The sequence below is a fragment of the Scylla paramamosain genome, unplaced genomic scaffold (genome assembly GCF_035594125.1).
Source record: "Scylla paramamosain isolate STU-SP2022 unplaced genomic scaffold, ASM3559412v1 Contig179, whole genome shotgun sequence".
Classification (NCBI taxonomy): Eukaryota; Metazoa; Arthropoda; class Malacostraca; order Decapoda; family Portunidae; genus Scylla; species Scylla paramamosain.
In genome coordinates, this window is record NW_026973844.1 from 20712 (window position 1) to 40000 (window position 19289).

Consider the following 19289-nt stretch of genomic DNA (forward strand, 5'->3'; position numbering starts at 1 on the left):
TAGTTTTGAACCATTACTTAAAGATATGAAACACATAAGGATTGAGTCACTTCATAATTTAAATTTAATCGTTCATTTGACTTTGTTCTATTGAAGCTTTAGGCCCTTATTATTAACTCATCACATTATGTATTTAAATTTTTTACATATTCGTCAATATAGTAGGAGGTGGATAGTTTTTTACTGATCCCATGGGTATATTGTTTTTAAATATTCAATGAAAGACGTTTGGAGAACGTCAAACTTTCTTTGCCACAGAGAGAATGAGAGGACGGGTAAGAGCTGTAGCTGCTTATTTTTATTTTTATTTTTATTTTTATTTTTTCATGTTTTAATAAGCTTGCTGTTGTCGTAGGTCGTAGCTATGGTAGATAAGACTTTGACTGATCGCCAGTCAGTTAGGGAGGGTGAAAAAAAAAACTGATTCTTGGCTAAAAAGAGATGACGGGAAGGAGCTGCTGCCGGTGATATAATTAATCTAAGTTTCAATGAGCTGTTGTCGTAGGTTACCACAATGATAGATAAGCGCTTGATAGTTTTGATAAGTATCCCTTGACAGGAAATATTTCAGGAACACTTGCTAATGTTATGAGAGGACAGACTTGATCGACGCGGCCGTTCTCTCGTCATAACCAGGGATGATTAGTGTTATACGACTCTTATATACTTTGATTTTCATGTGTCAGTGCGTCATGCTGGTCATCTTGTTAAGTAGCTTGGGTAAAGTTGAGTGAGGAATGAGTCTGCAGCGTAGGATTACTGAGACTGACGTGGCTTGGTTGAAGCGAAGTGTGGTGTCCTCCGTGGTGTGCACATGCCGTGGTATAGGTGCGGTGTGCTGTGGTCAGGTGTTCTTTGATGTGTGCTTGTCGTGGTGGTGTGTGGTGTGGTGGTGTACTGAGGTATAGTGGGGCCGAGATCTGGTGTAAGTGTGGTGTGGTGTGACTAAGGTGTTGTGGGTTTATGTGTAGTGTGGCGTGTGGTGTGGTGAGGCCTAGACTTGCTTCAGGTTGGTGTGGCTGAGGTATTGTGGGGTGTGGTACGTGGTGGTGTGACAGGTTGTGTGGTGTGTGGTGTGGTGTGACTGTTGTGTGGTTCGTGGTGTGACAGGTGAATGCAGATGAACAGCACAGTGCACTGACACACTCCCTGTAGTACATGAAATTTCACTAAACCTGTCATTATACTTCATGAGATTTATGAGTCCATCCTTTGAGTGCCATTGTGTCCACTTATGCACCATTGTATTGCATGGGTGGAGTTTGTTAGCCTGATTGATCACACAGCATGGGAGGACAGAGGTGGGAGGGTAAGGCAAGGGAGGGGAGTAGAGGGGACAAGAGGAAGCTAAGCTAGGATGTGATTAGGGCACCTTGTATATACATATTTCCTTGGCCCTGCATCTCCTCTTATTTTTGGGGGGCTGTTACTGACAATAACTACATTATTCACTTAGGTGATGGCAGGAAAAATTTGTTGTGACGTGCATGACAGGGTAGGTTTGATTTAAGTCAAATTATTTAAGTTTATTTAAATTATAGTAAAAAATAATTATTTAAATCAAAATTAAATATACTGTATCCAAAATTATTGAAATGTTACATTGGGTCAAATATCTAATGATTTAAATTATATATATATATATATATATATATATATATATATATATATATATATATATATATATATATATATATATATATATATATATATATATATATATATTTTATCTATTTTTTTTTATTGTACTTTTATGTTTGATTGGAGTTCCACTTCTTTTTCTTTGTATTTATGTATAGTTACTTTAACCTAACAGATCTGATTAAGCTATGATTTTTATGTGAAAAACTCCTCTTGGGTAATGTATATTAAAGTACAGTTTCATTTAACATTGGCCAAGTTTGATACAAGAAAATGGCCTCATAAGACTGAAACAAATAGTTACTGGAACAACCCCTAAACCCCTAAAGGACAGGAACATTCCTCATGGACACCCCTCCAACCTGGGCTGGTTTTGACAATTCAGTGAAAATAGGTCATGTTCCATCAATTTCTCAACTCTGCTTTGACCAACTACTTAACATGTAATAGCATCACACTTATCAATTCTTCCTCTTCAATCTTCTGCCACCGTGAACTTTGGAAAATTTGAAATTTGAAATTATAGGTCAACTATAGAAGCCACCTGCCTCTACATTGCATCAACTATAGACACCATCCATCCTATAAAGGTTAAACCAGTAAAGTGCCTGGAAGGCGATTGACGAGCGAAGCTGTCAGTAATGAAACAGTGGAAGCACCCTGCAGATTGTGCACTTGACTAATATTCAGATCACTCTAGCAAAAAACATTGCAAGAGTCGAATGGTTGTGCTATGTACTGTTGGATAGGAAATTTCATTTTGTGTTTATTGGTGTCCACTTTTGTTGAGACAAACAAAAGTTGATGAAAACCTGCAAAAACTGAAGTTTGGTTTACAAAATCCCAATTTTGACACACTTCTACTTTTTTACAAGTTACCCTTTGACTTCAGCCAATAGAAGAGATGAAAGCTATATCATATAAAATTGATAGAGTTGTGTTGTCATATGGGTGCAAATTTTGTTACAATCGGCTATGTTGTTGAAGAGATATTAGTGTTTGAAGAGTGTTATAGTTGAGCTGGGCTGGATCAGGCAGCTCAAAATGAAACAACAATCTCCTTAGAAAACTTTGCTTTGCCTGTAATAAAAGAATTGATTTATATAAAAAATCTGATGTAAATCAAGTAAATAGATTTTTTATTTTATTTGTTTTAAATCATGATTTTATTCAACTCTTCTACAAATATGTTTTGTTACTTTTGTTATGTTAGTTTTAATTGCAATGTTGCTTTCAAGGGACAAGAATGTACAGCGAGAACTTGCAGAACTCGGACAGAAGTGAATTACTGGATCTGAACACCTGAGTAGGTAAAGAAGCACAGCTGCACAAGCAAAGAAGAAACACTACTACCATGAATGCCCAAGACTTGTATGACAATGTGCTGCAGGGAAGAGAGTGTAAGTCATTTCAGTTCAGTGATGATAACTTCTCACCCAAGTCTAACCTGGCTGTGTCCCCACACTACACCACCCTCTCTGACACTCCATGCCGATGACTCTCACTCTCCTCCAGTACTTGTGACACGCCTCGGTCCAGCCTCTTTGACTCAACTGAATTTTCAATCAGCTTATCGCCAGACAACCATGGTTCCAACTGTGGGCACATTTATCCCATAGAACGATCACATTCAGAAATGGGTGCCCAGTACTGTGGAGACCAAACTCAGGAAACTGGATCCACTCAGGTCATCCTCTGACCCAGAGATGAATTGTTGCCACTCGGAAACTCATGTCTCTATAATGAAGGCTTTAAACAAAAGTTATAAACGTGAAGAGAATCTCACTGGTGACTTCTCCAAGGCTCTGTTGCTTCCTATCCTTGAGATTGGGAAACACCCAGACCTTCAGTCTATAAGTGTTCATACTCTAGCTGATGTTATTAAGGGCAAGTACAATGATAAACTTGCCTCCTGCAGAATTATTGACTGTAGGTACCCGTATGAATATGACGGAGGGCACATAAAGGGGGCAGAATTGTGGCACTTGCCAGAGTTAGTGACTCAGAACCCGAGAGCTAAGAAAGGTGTTTCACTTATGCCACTATAAGGCCTTCCTTGAGCTTATTTCATTATTTTCCCTATATCATTCTCTCCATCTTATGTTCTACAGTCCCTCCTTTCTAATGCATGAGACTTGCATTGCTCAAACTAAAGTTTTTTATTGGGCTTATTAGAAATTAGGTCATTTATTGTTTAATTGTGTTATTTTACTGAGGATGTTTAATATTTTCATGTCATTCATCCATTAACAAACCTTTTTATTGGCTTTATTAGAGATTAGGTAATTTATTTTATTTAATTGTGTTATTTGACTGAGGTTGTTTAATATTTTCATGTCCTTCATTCCTTCCTGTCAAATTCATTAACCTTGCAATGTTCAGACAACACTTGTATAGTGTGAATACTTTGGTATTTTTTGTTTTGTTTTACTGAGATTGTTTAATATTTTTATATCATCCACAAATTCACAAAACTTGCAATACTTAAACAAAACCTCTAATCTGTGGATTGGAGATTGGAGATTGGAGGCATTCTGTTCTGTCTTACTGTGTTCTGTTTTACTTATATAATCTGTGGATTGGAGATCAGGCATTCTGTTCTGTCTTACTGTGTTGTTTTATTTATTTAATCTATGGATTAGAGATCAGGCATTCTATTCTGTCTTACTGTGTTCTGTTTTACTTATTTTCATATGTCCTGTCAAATTTGTGAGACTCACAATACTCAAACAAAATTTGCAATGTATGGATTGCAGATTAGGTATTTTATTCTGTTTCATTGTGTTCTGTTTCACTAAGATTATTTAATATTTTCAGCCCAAGAGTGACACCACCATTGATGAGACACCCGAGGACAACCTCTGGCTACAACTGGGCTTTACTGTGGACTCTGAGACAGGTAAGCTTTGGGGAACATTAGCTTTAGTCATCAATACTTAATTAGCATTGGTGAAAACTAGTGTGCATTCTTTCATTTATTTTTAAGAGGTGGCCATTTCTGTGATAGTGGTGCCTTAAGCTGACTAATGTTCTTTTATGTAGAGAGACAAGAATATGATGTACTATCTAACAATTTAATATTGTCTTAGCTAAGTAAATGCTCACAATTGGCCAGTTATAAAGACCTGGCCATTTCTGCAACAGTAGCATCTCATGTTGACTGAAGTTTTACCATCTTAGAGAGAGAGAAAAAAAAGGATGCATTCATTGTGTAGCTATTCATATATTAGCTGACACTGTGCCTCCATGATAAAGTGGGTCGTGTACTTGACTACGAATCTGTGGGCCCTGATTTGAATCAGGGCTGGGGCAGTTGATGCATAGTTCACCCATTTGTCATCCTTTGGATTGGTTGGTAAAGACTACCTGGGGAAGCATGGGGAAGGTAAACTATGGAAATTTGAATATCCCTTACCTCTGTGTCCTTGGGTAAGGGATATAATCCATCTCAGTTTCAGTGGTGTACATGGAGATGAGGTCATGTGCAGCTATAACTTGTGCTCCCAATTTTACCTTGACCTCAGATGTATGCTCATGAATGCCTGTTTATGTCTGTGATGCACAGTTGCAGGGTCTTTTAATCAGAATGAGTATGGTATGGTCTCGTGGAATGTCAGTTCACCTATTAATGCTTAGATTTCTTCATAAATACCTCTTCTAATGTCTCAGGCACATTGACAATCTGCTGAAGATATTGGTAATGCTCCATACTCTTGGATATCTTGGTGTTGAAGGTTTGGATCAAGGCATAAGCTAGCTAACTCTCTCTCTCTCTCTCTCTCTCTCTCTCTCTCTCTCTCTCTCTCTCTCTCTCTCTCTCTCTCTCTCTCTCTCTCTCTCTCTCTCTCTCTCTCTCTCTCTCTCTCTCTCTCTCTCTCTCTCTCTCTCTCTCTCTCTCTTGCTTTCATTAATGATTCATGATTCAGTCCTGCAGAAAGAGTGAAGTCTGTGCTGCTTGGCAGATGCAGATGACAAGGTTGATCTTAACTTAGTATTTTGGAAAGGGAGGATTGGCTTGGTTTGATGCTGAAATTGGCTGCTCCTGGCTTGTTCCTTACTCCTGATAGAATGAGCCAATTTCAAGTCTGGTACTCCTTCCATCACTACATTAAAATCTACTTCCTCATTCTCTTCTTTGCTTTCTCATGGTGAACTGCTGGAGACATTTGATTCTCCTTTGTTGTAAGGAGAGCTGTAGCCTCTGTATGGGAGACATTAAAGAAAGTATCCACTTTCAGTGGCTTCATATCCATAGTCTGAGTGTAACATTCTGGAGTGGTATGTAGTGAAAAGATCCTTCTCTTGATCTGATCCTTAATGCAGCATCTCTGTTTGTGCATTCATGACAGTTCTCCATTCATCACTAATAAACATGACCTCTTCTTTGTTTCACAGATATCCCTCTTACATATGATGCTCTTCACACCATCTGTCCATTTCATTTCTGGTTCTCTTCTCAGCCTTACACCTCACACATCCTCACCACTTAGCCCTGTTCTTCCTCTCAGCATGCCCAAACCATTAGTGATAGGTATAAAGCCCCTCAAATTGTTTGGGACTGGAATTGCTTATGGTCCTGATGTCCAAGGCACTGCACTTTATACCTCATGGTAGAAATATTTGTCCCACCTTCAGATATATTTTTCAAGTGTTTTTCTGATGCTCCAAAGGGAAGGCATGTTATTGTCATTACACTTTCTGCTCTACTCAGTCAGCCTATTCTCTTTTCACACCAGTTATCCTTCACACTTCATTGTTCACAACTGACTCATTATTCAATCCTTATGTGTTACCCCAGACATACTCTTCAGATATCTCATCTCAATGACATTCATTTTCCCTCTCTCCTTGGTTTCCGAGTTTCATGTTTCAGTTTCATTAAATATAGTCACCACTAATACCCCATCCTAAAAGTTTTCTTTGCATTTATTGGAGGTAAAATACATCCATATATATACAGTTTTCAGTCTTCCCCACACCTTTCTTGCATCATTCATTCTAATTTTCATTCATGCACATATTCTTCCATCCACAGCAACTTACAAACCTAAGCTGCTTAAAACAGGCTACTTCATATGGTCTTAATCACCTATATCTTCCCACCTGGTTGGCATCCTCCTTGAAGAGGGTAGCCAGGTCAAGACACATACAACATGCCTTGTCTTATTGTAGAAACAAAAATACTGAAGAGAAATTCCCTCTCCTTTCACTGCACCCCTCTCAGTTACCTTTTCTAAAAGAAGCAGTATTTTTTTCAAGGTAGCTGTTAAGTGTACAGTGAGGCTGTATCTTCCTGCCACAGAAGGGAATCTTGACTATAACCAACAGAAATGAGCAGATAACATGATCGGGTTTTGCACAACATTGCACAATGAGGTTGCTGCTTTATGTGTCTTCCTACCACAGAAGGGAATCTTGACTATAACTAATGGAAATGAGCAGATGAAATGATTGGGTTTAGCACAGCAGTGCACAATGAGGTTGCTGCTTCATTATGATGGCACACTTTGCCTTATGATTACTAGTTATCTCCATATATATTATATGAATGTGAAATAGCCAGAACTTCAGCCAGCTTGAAGTACAGTTCCCTCTACTTCCATGTTCATCACTTAGCATTGCCTGTGTGTGAATTGTCTGCTGTGAACCACTGCACCTGATTCGACTTACATCCAAGACACGTTCCACTCGTTATGAGTAAGAGGGAGGGTGATGGAGGAATTGATGAGATTTGTCTGAGGTATGAGTGAAAGCAGGTGGTTCACAACATTGGCAGTGCTAAGTGATGAACATGGAAGTGGAGGGGACTGTACTGATTTGAAAATTATATGAAATTTCATGCACAGTGTTATCTCATAAGGAAACAGTATTGTACTTCACTCTAGCAGCATTGCATTTGCCTCATATGCCCCACCACTAAGTCATCCTTGGTAACCTGCCAGGAGGAGGAAGTAGACACCTGCCGAAACGATAATTACTCCCAGTGAGGTCTAAAGCACTGTTCAGGGGGTGCTGTGAACTTATCATTAAACCCAGCTGTGACCTCACTGAATGTTTCCCTTTGTGTCTCACAACACAAGGGGGCAGTCACAGCCTGCCCTCTAAAGACAACTCTCTTCCTCCACACAAAACTACAAGCACCTAATAACACACACACCCTTCACTCAAAAATTTTAAAATCATGGCGACTCCTACACCAGCCTCGGAGTCCCCATCTGGGGAGGGGACCATAAATGTCCCCAGGTCGGACTGCCTTTCTGTCGACGACCCTAAGTGTCTTGACACCCCCCTCAACTTTTTCTTCATTAACTTCTGCAACATTCGCAGTCTAAGATCTAATTTTCAATCTGTAGAACACCACCTCTCCTCTTCTAAACCTCATCTTCTTTTCCTCACTGAAACTCAGGTGTCTGAGGCAACTGACAGTAGCCCCTTTTCTGTTCCCTCCTACTTTCTCTATCCTCATTTTCGATCCAAAGCTGGATGCTGCATTTATGTGCGCAATGACTTAACCTGCTCTCGTGCCCACGCTTTTGAATCTTCCAAGTTTTCCACCATCTGGCTACGACTACAGAGTCATTCTCATACTAAATTTATCTGTGCTGTATACCTCTCTCCTAACTCCTCTGATTATAAGAAATTCTTTGACTACTTAACTTCCAAAGTGGAGCACATTCTGACCCTCTTCCCTTTTGCAGAGATCTCCATTCTTGGAGACTTCAATGTTCACCACCAGCTTTGGCTTTCCTCTCCCTTCACTGACCATCCTGGTGAACTAGCCTACAACTTTGCTATCCTCCATGACCTAGAGCAATTGGTGCAACACCCTACTCGTATTCCTGACCGTCTTGGAGATACGTCCAACATTCTTGACCTTTTCCTGACCTCTAATCCTTCTGCTTATGCTGTCACCCTTTCTTCTCCGTTGGGCTCCTCCGATCACAATCTCATATCTTTATCTTGTCCTATCACTCCAATCCCTCCTCAGGATCCCCCTAAGCGAAGGTGCCTCTGGCGTTTTGCCTCTGCTAGTTGGGGGGACCTGAGGAGGTATTTTGCTGATTTTCCTTGGAATGACTACTGCTTCCGTGTCAGAGACCCGTCTTTGTGTGCTGAGCTCATAACAGAGGTGATAGTGTCTGGCATGGAGGCGTACATTCCTCACTCTTTTTCTCGTCCTAAACCTTCTAAACCTTGGTTTAACACAGCTTGTTCTCGTGCTATACATGATAGAGAGGTGGCCCACAAAAGGTACTTAAGCCTTCCATCACCAGAATCTCATGCACTTTATATTTCTGCCCAGAACCATGCCAAGTCTGTTCTTCAACTAGCCAAAAACTCCTTCATTAACAGAAAATGTCAAAACCTTTCAAGATCTAACTCCCCTCGTGATTTCTGGCATCTAGCCAAAAATATCTCCAATAACTTTGCTTCTTCTTCTTTCCCTCCTCTACTTCAGCCAGATGGCACCACTGCTATCACATCTATTTCTAAAGCTGAACTCTTTGCTCAAACCTTTGCTAAAAACTCTACCTTGGATTGATTCTGGGCTTGTTCCTCCCTCTCCTCCACCCTCTGACTACTTCATGCTACCTATTAAAATTCTTCGCAATGATGTTTTCCATGCCCTTGCTGGCCTAAACCCTCGGAAGGCTTATGGACCTGATGGGGTCCCTCCTATTGTTCTCTGAAACTGTGCCTCCGTGCTTGCACCTTGCCTAGTCAAACTCTTTCAGCTCTGTCTGTCAACATCTACCTTTCCTTCTTGCTGGAAGTTTGCCTACATTCAACCTGTTCCTAAAAAGGGTGACTGCTCTAATCCCTCAAACTACCGTCCTATTGCTTTAATTTCCTGCTTATCTAAAGTTTTTGAATCTATCCTCAACAGGAAGATTCTTAAACATCTATCACTTCACAACCTTCTATCTGATCGCTAGTATGGGTTCCGTCAAGGCCGCTCTACTGGTGATCTTCTAGCTTTCCTTACTGAGTCTTGGTCATCCTCTTTTAGAGATTTTGGTGAAACTTTTGCTGTTGCCTTGGACATATCAAAAGCCTTTGATAGAGTCTGGCACAAAGCTTTGATTTCCAAACTACCCTCTTACGGTTTCTATCCTTCTCTCTGTAATTTCATCTCAAGTTTCCTTTCTGACCGTTCTATTGCTGCTGTGGTAGACGGTCACTGTTCTTCTCCTAAATCTATTAACAGTGGTGTTCCTCAGGGTTCTGTCCTGTCACCCACTCTCTTCTTATTATTCATTAATGATCTTCTAAACCAAACTTCTTGTCCTATCCACTCCTACGCTGATGATACCACCCTGCACTTTTCCACGTCTTTTCATAGACATCCAACCTTTCAGGAGGTAAACATATCACGCAGGGAAGCCACAGAACGCCTGACTTCTGATCTTTCTAAAATTTCTGATTGGGGCAGAGCAAACTTGGTATTGTTCAATGCCTCAAAAACTCAATTCCTCCATCTATCAACTCGACACAACCTTCCAGACAACTATCCCCTCTTCTTCAATGACACTCAACTGTCCCCCTCTTCTACACTGAACATCCTCGGTCTGTCTTTTACTTATAATCTGGACTGGAAACTTCACATCTCATCTCTAGCTAAAACAGCTTCTATGAAGTTAGGTGTTCTGAGACGTCTCCGCCAGTTTTTCTCACCCCCTCAGCTGCTAACTCTGTACAAGGGCCTTATCCGTCCATGTATGGAGTATGCTTCACATGTCTGGGGGGGTTCCACTCATACTGCTCTTCTAGACAGGGTGGAATCAAAAGCTTTTCGTCTCATCAACTCCTCTCCTCTAACTGACTGTCTTCAGCCTCTCTCTCACCGCCGCAATGTTGCATCTCTAGCTGTCTTCTACCGCTATTTTCATGCTCACTGCTCTTTTGATCTTGCTAACTGCATGCCTCCCCTCCTTCCGCGGCCTTGCTGCACAAGACTTTCTTCTTTCTCTCACTCCTATTCTGTCCACCTCTCTAACGCAAGAGTTAACCAGTATTCTCAATCATTCATCCCTTTCTCTGGTAAACTCTGGAACTCCCTGCCTGCTTCTGTATTTCCACTTTCCTATGTCTTGAATTCCTTCAAGAGGGAGGTTTCAAGACACTTATCCACCAATTTTTGACCACTGCTTTGACCCTTTTATGGGATTGGCATTTTAGTGGGCATTTTTTTTTTTATTAGATTTTTGTTGCCCTTGGCCAGTATCCTTCCTACATAAAAAAAAAAAAAACCTTGGTAACCTGTAAGATATTAACCACCCGTCACTGTGGATTAGCCAGCACGTCTTGCTGGTAGAGAATGCGTAAACTGATCAGTGAGTGGAAGCATCAGTCAGTGGCAGTGTTACCATGTTCAATTACCTGCTCTTGGCAGAATCACTGTGACAGCATTGGTGAAACAGAGCATAGTAAGGTTAGGAAAGTAGGTTAGGAAAGACTAAGATTTACAGGCTAAAACATGAGGAAATTAATGCTTGTGGATGTAAAAATAAGTATGTTTGGAGGTGCTCAGTCTTGGCTACCTTAAGGGAGACATCAGCCTGATATAGAGATAGATAGGAAGGAAAATATATTTGTTATCTAAGACTAAGATGCAGAATAAGATATGGGAGAATGCTTGTGTGTGCAATTGTAAATATGTTTATAAACATGGTGTTGCTTTTTTTTTTCTTTTTTTTTTCTTTTTTTTTTTTTTAAGGAGGATCTAAACTTGATATATAGGTAGATAGAAAGGACAAAGCCAATTTTGATTTTTCATTTCAGTATGTTCATGAGTGCAGTTTATTTAATAAAAAGGAGATTCTTATCTGCCTTATCTCAGGGTGATAGAAATGACAGAGCCATTCTGACTTGTCTGCATAGTACATACATAAGTACATATGATCAAATAGAATATGATTTATCTCCTTATTGCAGGAGTCTTTGTTAACTCATATACAGAACGGTTCATATGTTTTGTCCTTTCCTCCTCGTTAATCTCAGCTTTATTTCTCACCACCTCTCAGTCCCTGGCTTCACTCTGCTACCTGTCCCTCACTGTGCTATGTCCAGGTGGTGTGGGATAAGCAGTTTCATTATACAATGACTCATTACTGTCTTGTCACTGGCTGGTATAAGGAAGGAAATGCACATAAAAATTTTGAATATGGAAAGAAAGGAAGAAAAAAAACTATGGCCATATAATAAGTACTCTACCAGTAAATGATAATGTAGCTGGAATAGGTTATTAAGGTTGAGATTATTTGAACCTTGGATCATCTATCATTATTTCATGAGCTTGAGGACAAAGGTGAGACTATCACCTTTGTGCAGCTGACCACAATTATTAGTGTACACTGAAGTCTTGTATCACCTGTTGTGGTAACTGAGAGAGAGAGAGAGAGAGAGAGAGAGAGAGAGAGAGAGAGAGAGAGAGAGAGAGAGAGAGAGAGAGAGAGAGAGAGAGAGAGAGAGAGAGAGAGAGAGAGAGATTACAATCACAGAAAATACTTCAGTGTATCAGGAAAGATTTCAGTGTTCAAAAACACAGCACTAGCATATGATATATAATGCCACATACATAAGATACAAAATATATAATACTATATATTAAAGGTGCAGGGCTGTGAATCCTGAGGGGTGGAGAGGGTGTGGTGTGTTGTAGTGTTAATAAACAGGCATTGTGGAGGGTGCTGTGGGTGACAATAGGAGCTGCCACTCCTCAGGTGGAGACAGCAGCAGCAGCTGCCTAGCCCATCCAGGGATTGGCCCTTTGTGTTACCTTTGTCCACCACCACCACACCACAAATTCCATAGCAAGTTTTTAAAATGTTCATGTTTTTTTATAATAAGTTCACAGATGCCATGCATTGTTAAAACAGAATAATGGTGATGCTATTTAACAAAAAACTAGTACATCTAAATATTTTAATAATGCAGACTCAGTATAGCTAGGATAGATGGACAAAATGGGTCTTGGGATAGTTATATGTAAGGTTCATAACTGTATGGATATATAAATTCATTTTCTTTTCAATTGTTCTTTAATATTTAAATGAAAATAATAAATACAGAGTAGTTATAGTTTGTCAAGAAATTAATAAGGCAGGTATGTTGCTAAGGAATTAGAGTTAGCAAACGTATGCAACATTAAGTGTAGCATAAGTGGTTTTCTGGAGGGAGTGACAGGTGATAAATGAAGGACTCTTAGGTAATGAATTTCAATAAGGACTTCCATTTGGCCGCTGTAAAAGGGGTCACAGAAAAAAAATCTGGGAGGTTCAATACTTGATTAAAGTGAGTTTGATAACCTGACTTCACTGAGATTAATGGTTAGCAGGTTATTAACTTGTAGCCAGGATGGACTCTTGGACTCCCCAACATCACAGCAGGTCTCCAAGGCTATTTTATCTCACTTGGCTTGACCTTCAGCATTTCACCATGTGCAGTATTACAGTATATTGATGAAATACTCAGAATGGGAGAGGAGTCCTTTTCTTGTACAGTGAAGCTAAATATTGCATTGCATTTACACACAGCTAGATGAAGGGAGGACAGCAACAGCATATTTATTGGCCCTTATCAGGCTGTTTGTGATAAGCTACAGATGTTATCTAATAAAAATGAGATATTTAATTGTAAAAACTTCATACTATATCAAGTTCTTTCTTCTATATTCTTTTTAACATTTTTTATTACCATCACAAGTAATATTGCTTTAGCTGTACATGGAGTCATTAGTAAAGAGATGCTTAACCATTGTACCTCCAGTAGAGATATACAAGATTGTTGTTAAGTTGTAGTTACCAATTAAGGTGCTTGAGTGTGAGGGAAAGGGATAAAGGGGATATGGCCATGAAAGGAAGGAATGCAGGGATGAGAATACATTAAGGCTCTTCTCCCATTGCTATTTCCAGAGGATGTTTCTAAGGAATAGGCGTCAGGTCTGGACAGATAGATAGATAGATAGATAGATAGATATTTAAATAGATGTAGCTGTAAACCTAAGTTACAGATTTAATCCAGCTAAGAATATGAGGATTATTAAAAGGATGCCATTTATTGAAGCATATTTCCATTATCAACATCTTTTCTCTCTATAATGGGAATGCACCATTGTTTCCAGTGTGGCTGGATTACCATGTACCTCTTTCAATACATTACCCATATTGAGGCAGCTGCTGTCCTGAGAGAGAGAGAGAGAGAGAGAGAGAGTCTGGCATAGGGAGAGGGAGGGGAGAGTGGCAGGTTGGGTTAGGGCATTTGGTAAGCGATGGGCAGGCACCATTAATCATGAGAGTGTTCATGACAGACGCTGGAGGAAGTCGCTGCTTATCTTTTCTGGCACTTGGGCTGTTTGGTAAATTTTAGTTCCATTTCAATTTGTTTAATTCTATATTGGAAACTCAGTATTGAGGCTCAGATTGTGGTTCTTTATTGTGCTTTGGTCTTATGGTTGCTTATGAAGAGTAGACTTGTTTTTATTAATAATATTAAATATTTTATGGAAGTATTTGGCTCTATATTAATTTTTATATGTAGTTACTATGCTTTTTGAGTTATGCAATATGATTACTTATGAATATCAAGATAATTTTTATATGTCTTGAATTTTTATGCATCAAAGAGAAAAGGCAAAAGCAAAAATTAAAAGAAAAATTATTATTAAATATTTTTGTTGGATTTTCCAAGGAAGAGATTTGTTTGCCTCTTTCCTATAAAGTTACCATTATATCATACAGTTAATGCTATTTATATGGCATCAAGATATCTCTTGTGCAGAGCATCCTCTTAGCAGGGATGTGCAAGGAGAATATGACTTATGATGATTTCATTTGTGACAGATGCAGGGTACATTGGTTAAGTTGTCAGTGCAGTTTAAATGGGGAAGGGGAAGATAACAGATGGTTGAAGAAAGGATGGTGGTAAGACTGTGGAAAGAGAGTGTGTCTGGCCACTATTATCTTTCCATTTCTGACAGATACAGGGTACATTGGTTAAGCTCTCAATGTAGCTTACTCTGGGATGGGAAAGGCAATGGATGTGTTGAGGAAAGGATGATGATAAGGCTGTGTGGAAGGTTGGGCTGAGGGGGCAATGTTGGTGTGTGGCAGCACGTCATTAGGACCCTGCCTTGCTCCTCCCACCTGTCACTTTGTCCTTACATCAGCCATTATTTGGGGCCATTTCAGCCATGTTGGGAAGAGGTGGGACAATGGCAGAAGCAAAAGGTGGTGCTAATATTTTTCTCTACTATCTGCTCTGTCTTCACTTGGGCTTGACCAGAAAGGAATTTCTTCTTCTTAAAGTTTTCAATTATGTGCATTTCCTATGTATTCTTGTCTTGTGTTCTTAAATTTATGCCTTGTATTTCTGTACTTATTTGTATTTTTCATCATGGACTTTAACTTGTGTGTAATAAATAAGTAAAATCTTCACTAAAAAAGGCTGAAGGACAGAGAGCTTCATCATAGATTATAAAAATGTTGAATTATTAGTTTTCCCCCAAAAGGTAGCATGCTGAAGGATGGAAAGCTTCATCATATATTATAAGAATGTTGTGCACAGTATTTGATCATGAGAGAAAGTTGTAGGGGAAGGAAGGTAGTCACCAGGTGGTCAGAATTTTGTGGCCTATGATTAATGGATTTTGGATTTTATACCCATAGCCACAGAGGGTCACAGGTAGTAGGGAGCCACCTTAAGGAATGTGACCACCTTTTCTTTGCTTGGGGAGGGAATGGTAAAGTTCACTCAGCAATTCCCACACAAGTCATGATGGGAGCTTATTGCTACTACACCATATTGATTACTTAACTCTACAAATATAAGATAATGAGTAATATTGTTGTTAATTAAAAGAGATAGTTAAATAAATTAGTGGATGAATGGTGGGTATTTTTTCATCTTGAAGTGGCATCTTGAAAGGCAAGGAAAATACATTTGGTTGAAATTTTATACTGCAGTAAGTAGGGATGTACAGGAATGTGTGATGTCTTCTTGGTATGATATATGTTCCCTGATAATTGCCAAGAATTCTTTTTTTTATTTTTTTTATTTAGTTGCAGTAATATGCAAAGTTTGAGTCACATTTGTGTCTGTATTTATAATTAATCTTTTTTTCATGTCCCCATTATTATCTCCTCTTTTTCTACTCTACTCCTCCAGATATATTAACATTTCTTTGTGGGAAGCTGTATTTGTTATATCATTCAAGCATCTCACCATCCTCGACTTTTCTTGGATTCTCTCAAATATGAAGCCTTCGTTCTTGCAATAATGTGTATTTACCTAGTTGTATTTACCTAGTTGTATAGTACAGGGTCCGAGCCAAGGCTCAATTAGTCCTGTCTCCATACCCGAATTTATCTAATCTCTCTTTAAACATGTGCACACTCTTTGCCGCAACCACTTCTTCTTTTAAGTTATTCCATATTTCAACCGTTTGATGCGGAAAGCTGTATTTTTTAATATCTCCCAAACAATGACTCTTCTTTAATTTCTCCATATGTTCTTCTTGTACGTCTATCTTCTTCCTCCACTTTTACAACTAGGTCATCTCTGTCTATCTTCTCCATGTTGTTTATTAATTTGAACATTGTTATCAGGTCTCCTCTTTCCCTTCTTTCTTGCAGTGTTGGTAATCCAATTTCTTCCAGTCTTTCCTCATAACTTAGGTCTTCCAATTCAGGTATCATTTTCGTAGCTATTCTTTGTATCATTTCCAATTTCCTTATATCTTTCTTCTTGTGTGGAGACCATACCACTGCTGCGTATTCCAGTTTGGGGCGTATCATGTGTGTTATAATTTTCTTCATCATTTCTTTGTCTAGGTAATTAAATACCACCCTGATATTTGCTAGCAAATTATATGTAGAGCCAAATATTCCATTGATGTGTTTTTCTGGTGATAGCGTGTCTTGAATTATTACTCCTAAGTCTTTTTCTTCTTTGCTCTTTGGTATTGTGATTCCTCCCATCTTATACTCCCATGAAGGTCTCCTTTTACTTCTTCCCATCTCCATTACATGGCACTTCTTTATATTGAATTCTAATTTCCATCGTTTACTCCATTCATAAATTCTATCAATATCCCTCTGTAGTTCCTTACAATCCTCTTGGTTCTTTATTACTTTCATCAATTTTGAATCATCTGCAAACATGTTAATATAGCTATTTAAACCCACCGTCATATCATTTATATAGACCTGAAACATTTTAGGTGCCAACACAGATCCTTGTGGTACTCCGCTTGTTACTTCGCACCAACTTGATTTATTATCTCTGATTACTGTACTCATTTCCCTACCTTGGAGATAATCCTTCATCCACTCAAGTATTTTTCCTTTTAGCCCTCCTCAATGTTCCAGTTTCCATATGAGACTTTTATGTGGAACTGTATCAAAAGCTTTTTTCAGATCTAAATAGACTGCATCAACCCAACCATCTCTCTCTTGTAATTTATCTATTACTCTTGTATAAAAGCTCAGTAAGTTTGTTACGCAAGATCTCTCTTTCCTGAAACCGAATTGTTTTTCTGTTATTATATTTTCTTGTTCAAGATATTACACCCATCTGTTTTTAATGACTATTTCACAGAGTTTACTTACAATACTCGTGAGTGAGACTGGTCTGTAATTCAGTGGTTCCATTTTATTACCTCCTTTGTATAACGGTACTATATTTGCTCTCTTCCATTCCTTTGGTACTTTTCCCTCCTTCAAAGAACTGTTAATTATCTCCTATATTGGTTCTTCCAATTCCTCTCTACATTCTTTCAATATCCATCCATTTACTTCGTCTGGTCCCATCGCCTTCCTAGTATCTAGCTCTTCCAGTAGTCTTTTAATTTCTTTTCTTTCCACTTGTATGTTTTCTATTCCTTTCTGTTGTTCCTCATCTCCCAGTGATGCAAAGACAGTTTCTCTTGTAAATACAGACTTGAAGCTTTTATTCAGTATCTCGGCCATCTCTTGTGTGGTTTCATAAATTTCTCCATTTTTCTTCAGCTTTGTAATGGTATCTCCATGCTTTATTTTTCCATTTACATATCTATAGAAAAGTTTGGGTTCTTCTTTACACTTTCCAACTACATCTCTTTCAAAATTTCTTTCTTCTTCTCTTCTTATTTTAACATAATCATTTCTAGCTGTCCTGTATTCTTCTCTATTTATCTCATTCCATTGTTTCCTAATTTTTTTCCATGCCCTCTCCTTCTTTTTTGCCTCTGGACACTTTGCATTAAACCACACTTTCTTATTTTCTTTTACCTTATATCTTGGCACATATCTTTCAACACCTTCTCTAAACTTGCTTAAAAACACTTCATATTTCTTCTGCACCTCCATACCTCTTAATAAATTACTCCAATCAAGCTCTCCGTAGAATTTCTTTAACCCTGCAAAGTCTGCCTTAGCATAATTTTTTCTCTCATTTTTATATTCCTCATTGAATTTTGGCACTTCTTTGATCTCTATCTCCATCTTCACATGATCACTTTTTCCCACTGGACACAAATATTCTATACTTGGTTCATTTTCTGGCTTTTTTGTAAAAACCAAGTCTAGTAGCGATGGTTCATCTTCCCTTCTGTACCTAGTATTTTCTTTCACCCATTGATCCATCATGTTTACCATCATAGTCTGTAAAAATTCTTCACTCCATGTATTGGCAATCCCTGTCACCTCCATCTCCCCCCAGTTTATCTCCTTGCTGTTAAAATCTCCTACTAGTAACACCTTGTTTCTTATCTTTAGCATGTCATCTATACTTTTTATGAACTCGCTTTGCATGTGCTTATAATCATCAGTCCACCAAGTGTTGGTCTTTGGAGGCATGTATGCAACAATAATTTTTCTGCTTTCTTGTCCTTGGATCTTGATCTCCACACTCAATGTTTCTGACCTCCCTTCACCATATTCCACTGTTTCTATCAAGATGTTTTTTCTTACTAGAATCATCACTCCTCCTCCCTTATTCTTTCTATCTCTTCTCCATATGTTATATCCTTCTTCTTCAAATTCAACATTAATCTCCCTTGTTAGTGTTGTTTCCGTAATGCATGCCACTTCTGGTTGATTTTCATGTAAATAATCTCTTAGTTCCCTTAGGCTGGACACTGATCCATCTATGTTTGTATACATAACTTTAATTTTATTTATTGTGGACCCATTTCTTTTGTGTTCTCTCTTTGTTGTCTTACTTCTTGCCCCACATTCTTTAGCCACCATTTTCTCATTTTCATGTCTATCATTCTCCATATATACCTTTCTGCCTGTACCTGTGTTCTCTCTTTGTTTTTTGTCTTGGCCTCCTCTTTTAACTCTTTCACCTTGTTTCTTTCCTCCTCATTCATTTCTCTTCTTATACATATATCCTTCATACCCTCTATCTTTCTTAACAAACTCCTTCTTCTCAAGATGTGTTCGGCTGCCGCTTGGGTATTAAGTCTTATTTTCATGGGACGTTTCCCCCCTTCTGAATATTTCCCAATCCTGTACACTTCTTCTATTTGTATATCCGTTTCATCTCCTTCTTCTACAATTTTCCCAATGATTTCTTTTGCTCTTTGTAATTCTTCTCTTTCTCTTAGAACTTTATTTGATATGGTCTTCTCTTTATCCCCAAACACCATCAGGCACATCTTTTTT

General features: G+C 38.6%; 1 protein-coding gene across 4 annotated transcripts in view; it reads left to right on the plus strand.

Moving 5' to 3' along the window:
- Positions 1-226: 226 nt before the first annotated feature.
- LOC135099676 (uncharacterized) overlaps positions 227-19289 on the plus strand; it is a 25629-nt gene continuing 6566 nt past the window's right edge. For 3 of the 4 annotated variants that reach the window (XM_064002084.1, XM_064002088.1, XM_064002086.1), the window contains exons 1-3: positions 227-275; positions 2880-3041; positions 4459-4540. In XM_064002084.1, the coding sequence (XP_063858154.1) occupies positions 3000-3041; positions 4459-4540 (124 nt within the window). In that variant the 5' untranslated portion in view covers positions 227-275; positions 2880-2999. Of the gene's footprint in view, positions 276-734; positions 829-2879; positions 3042-4458; positions 4541-19289 lie in introns of those variants that run through there. The other variant, XM_064002087.1, reaches the window with a different exon arrangement.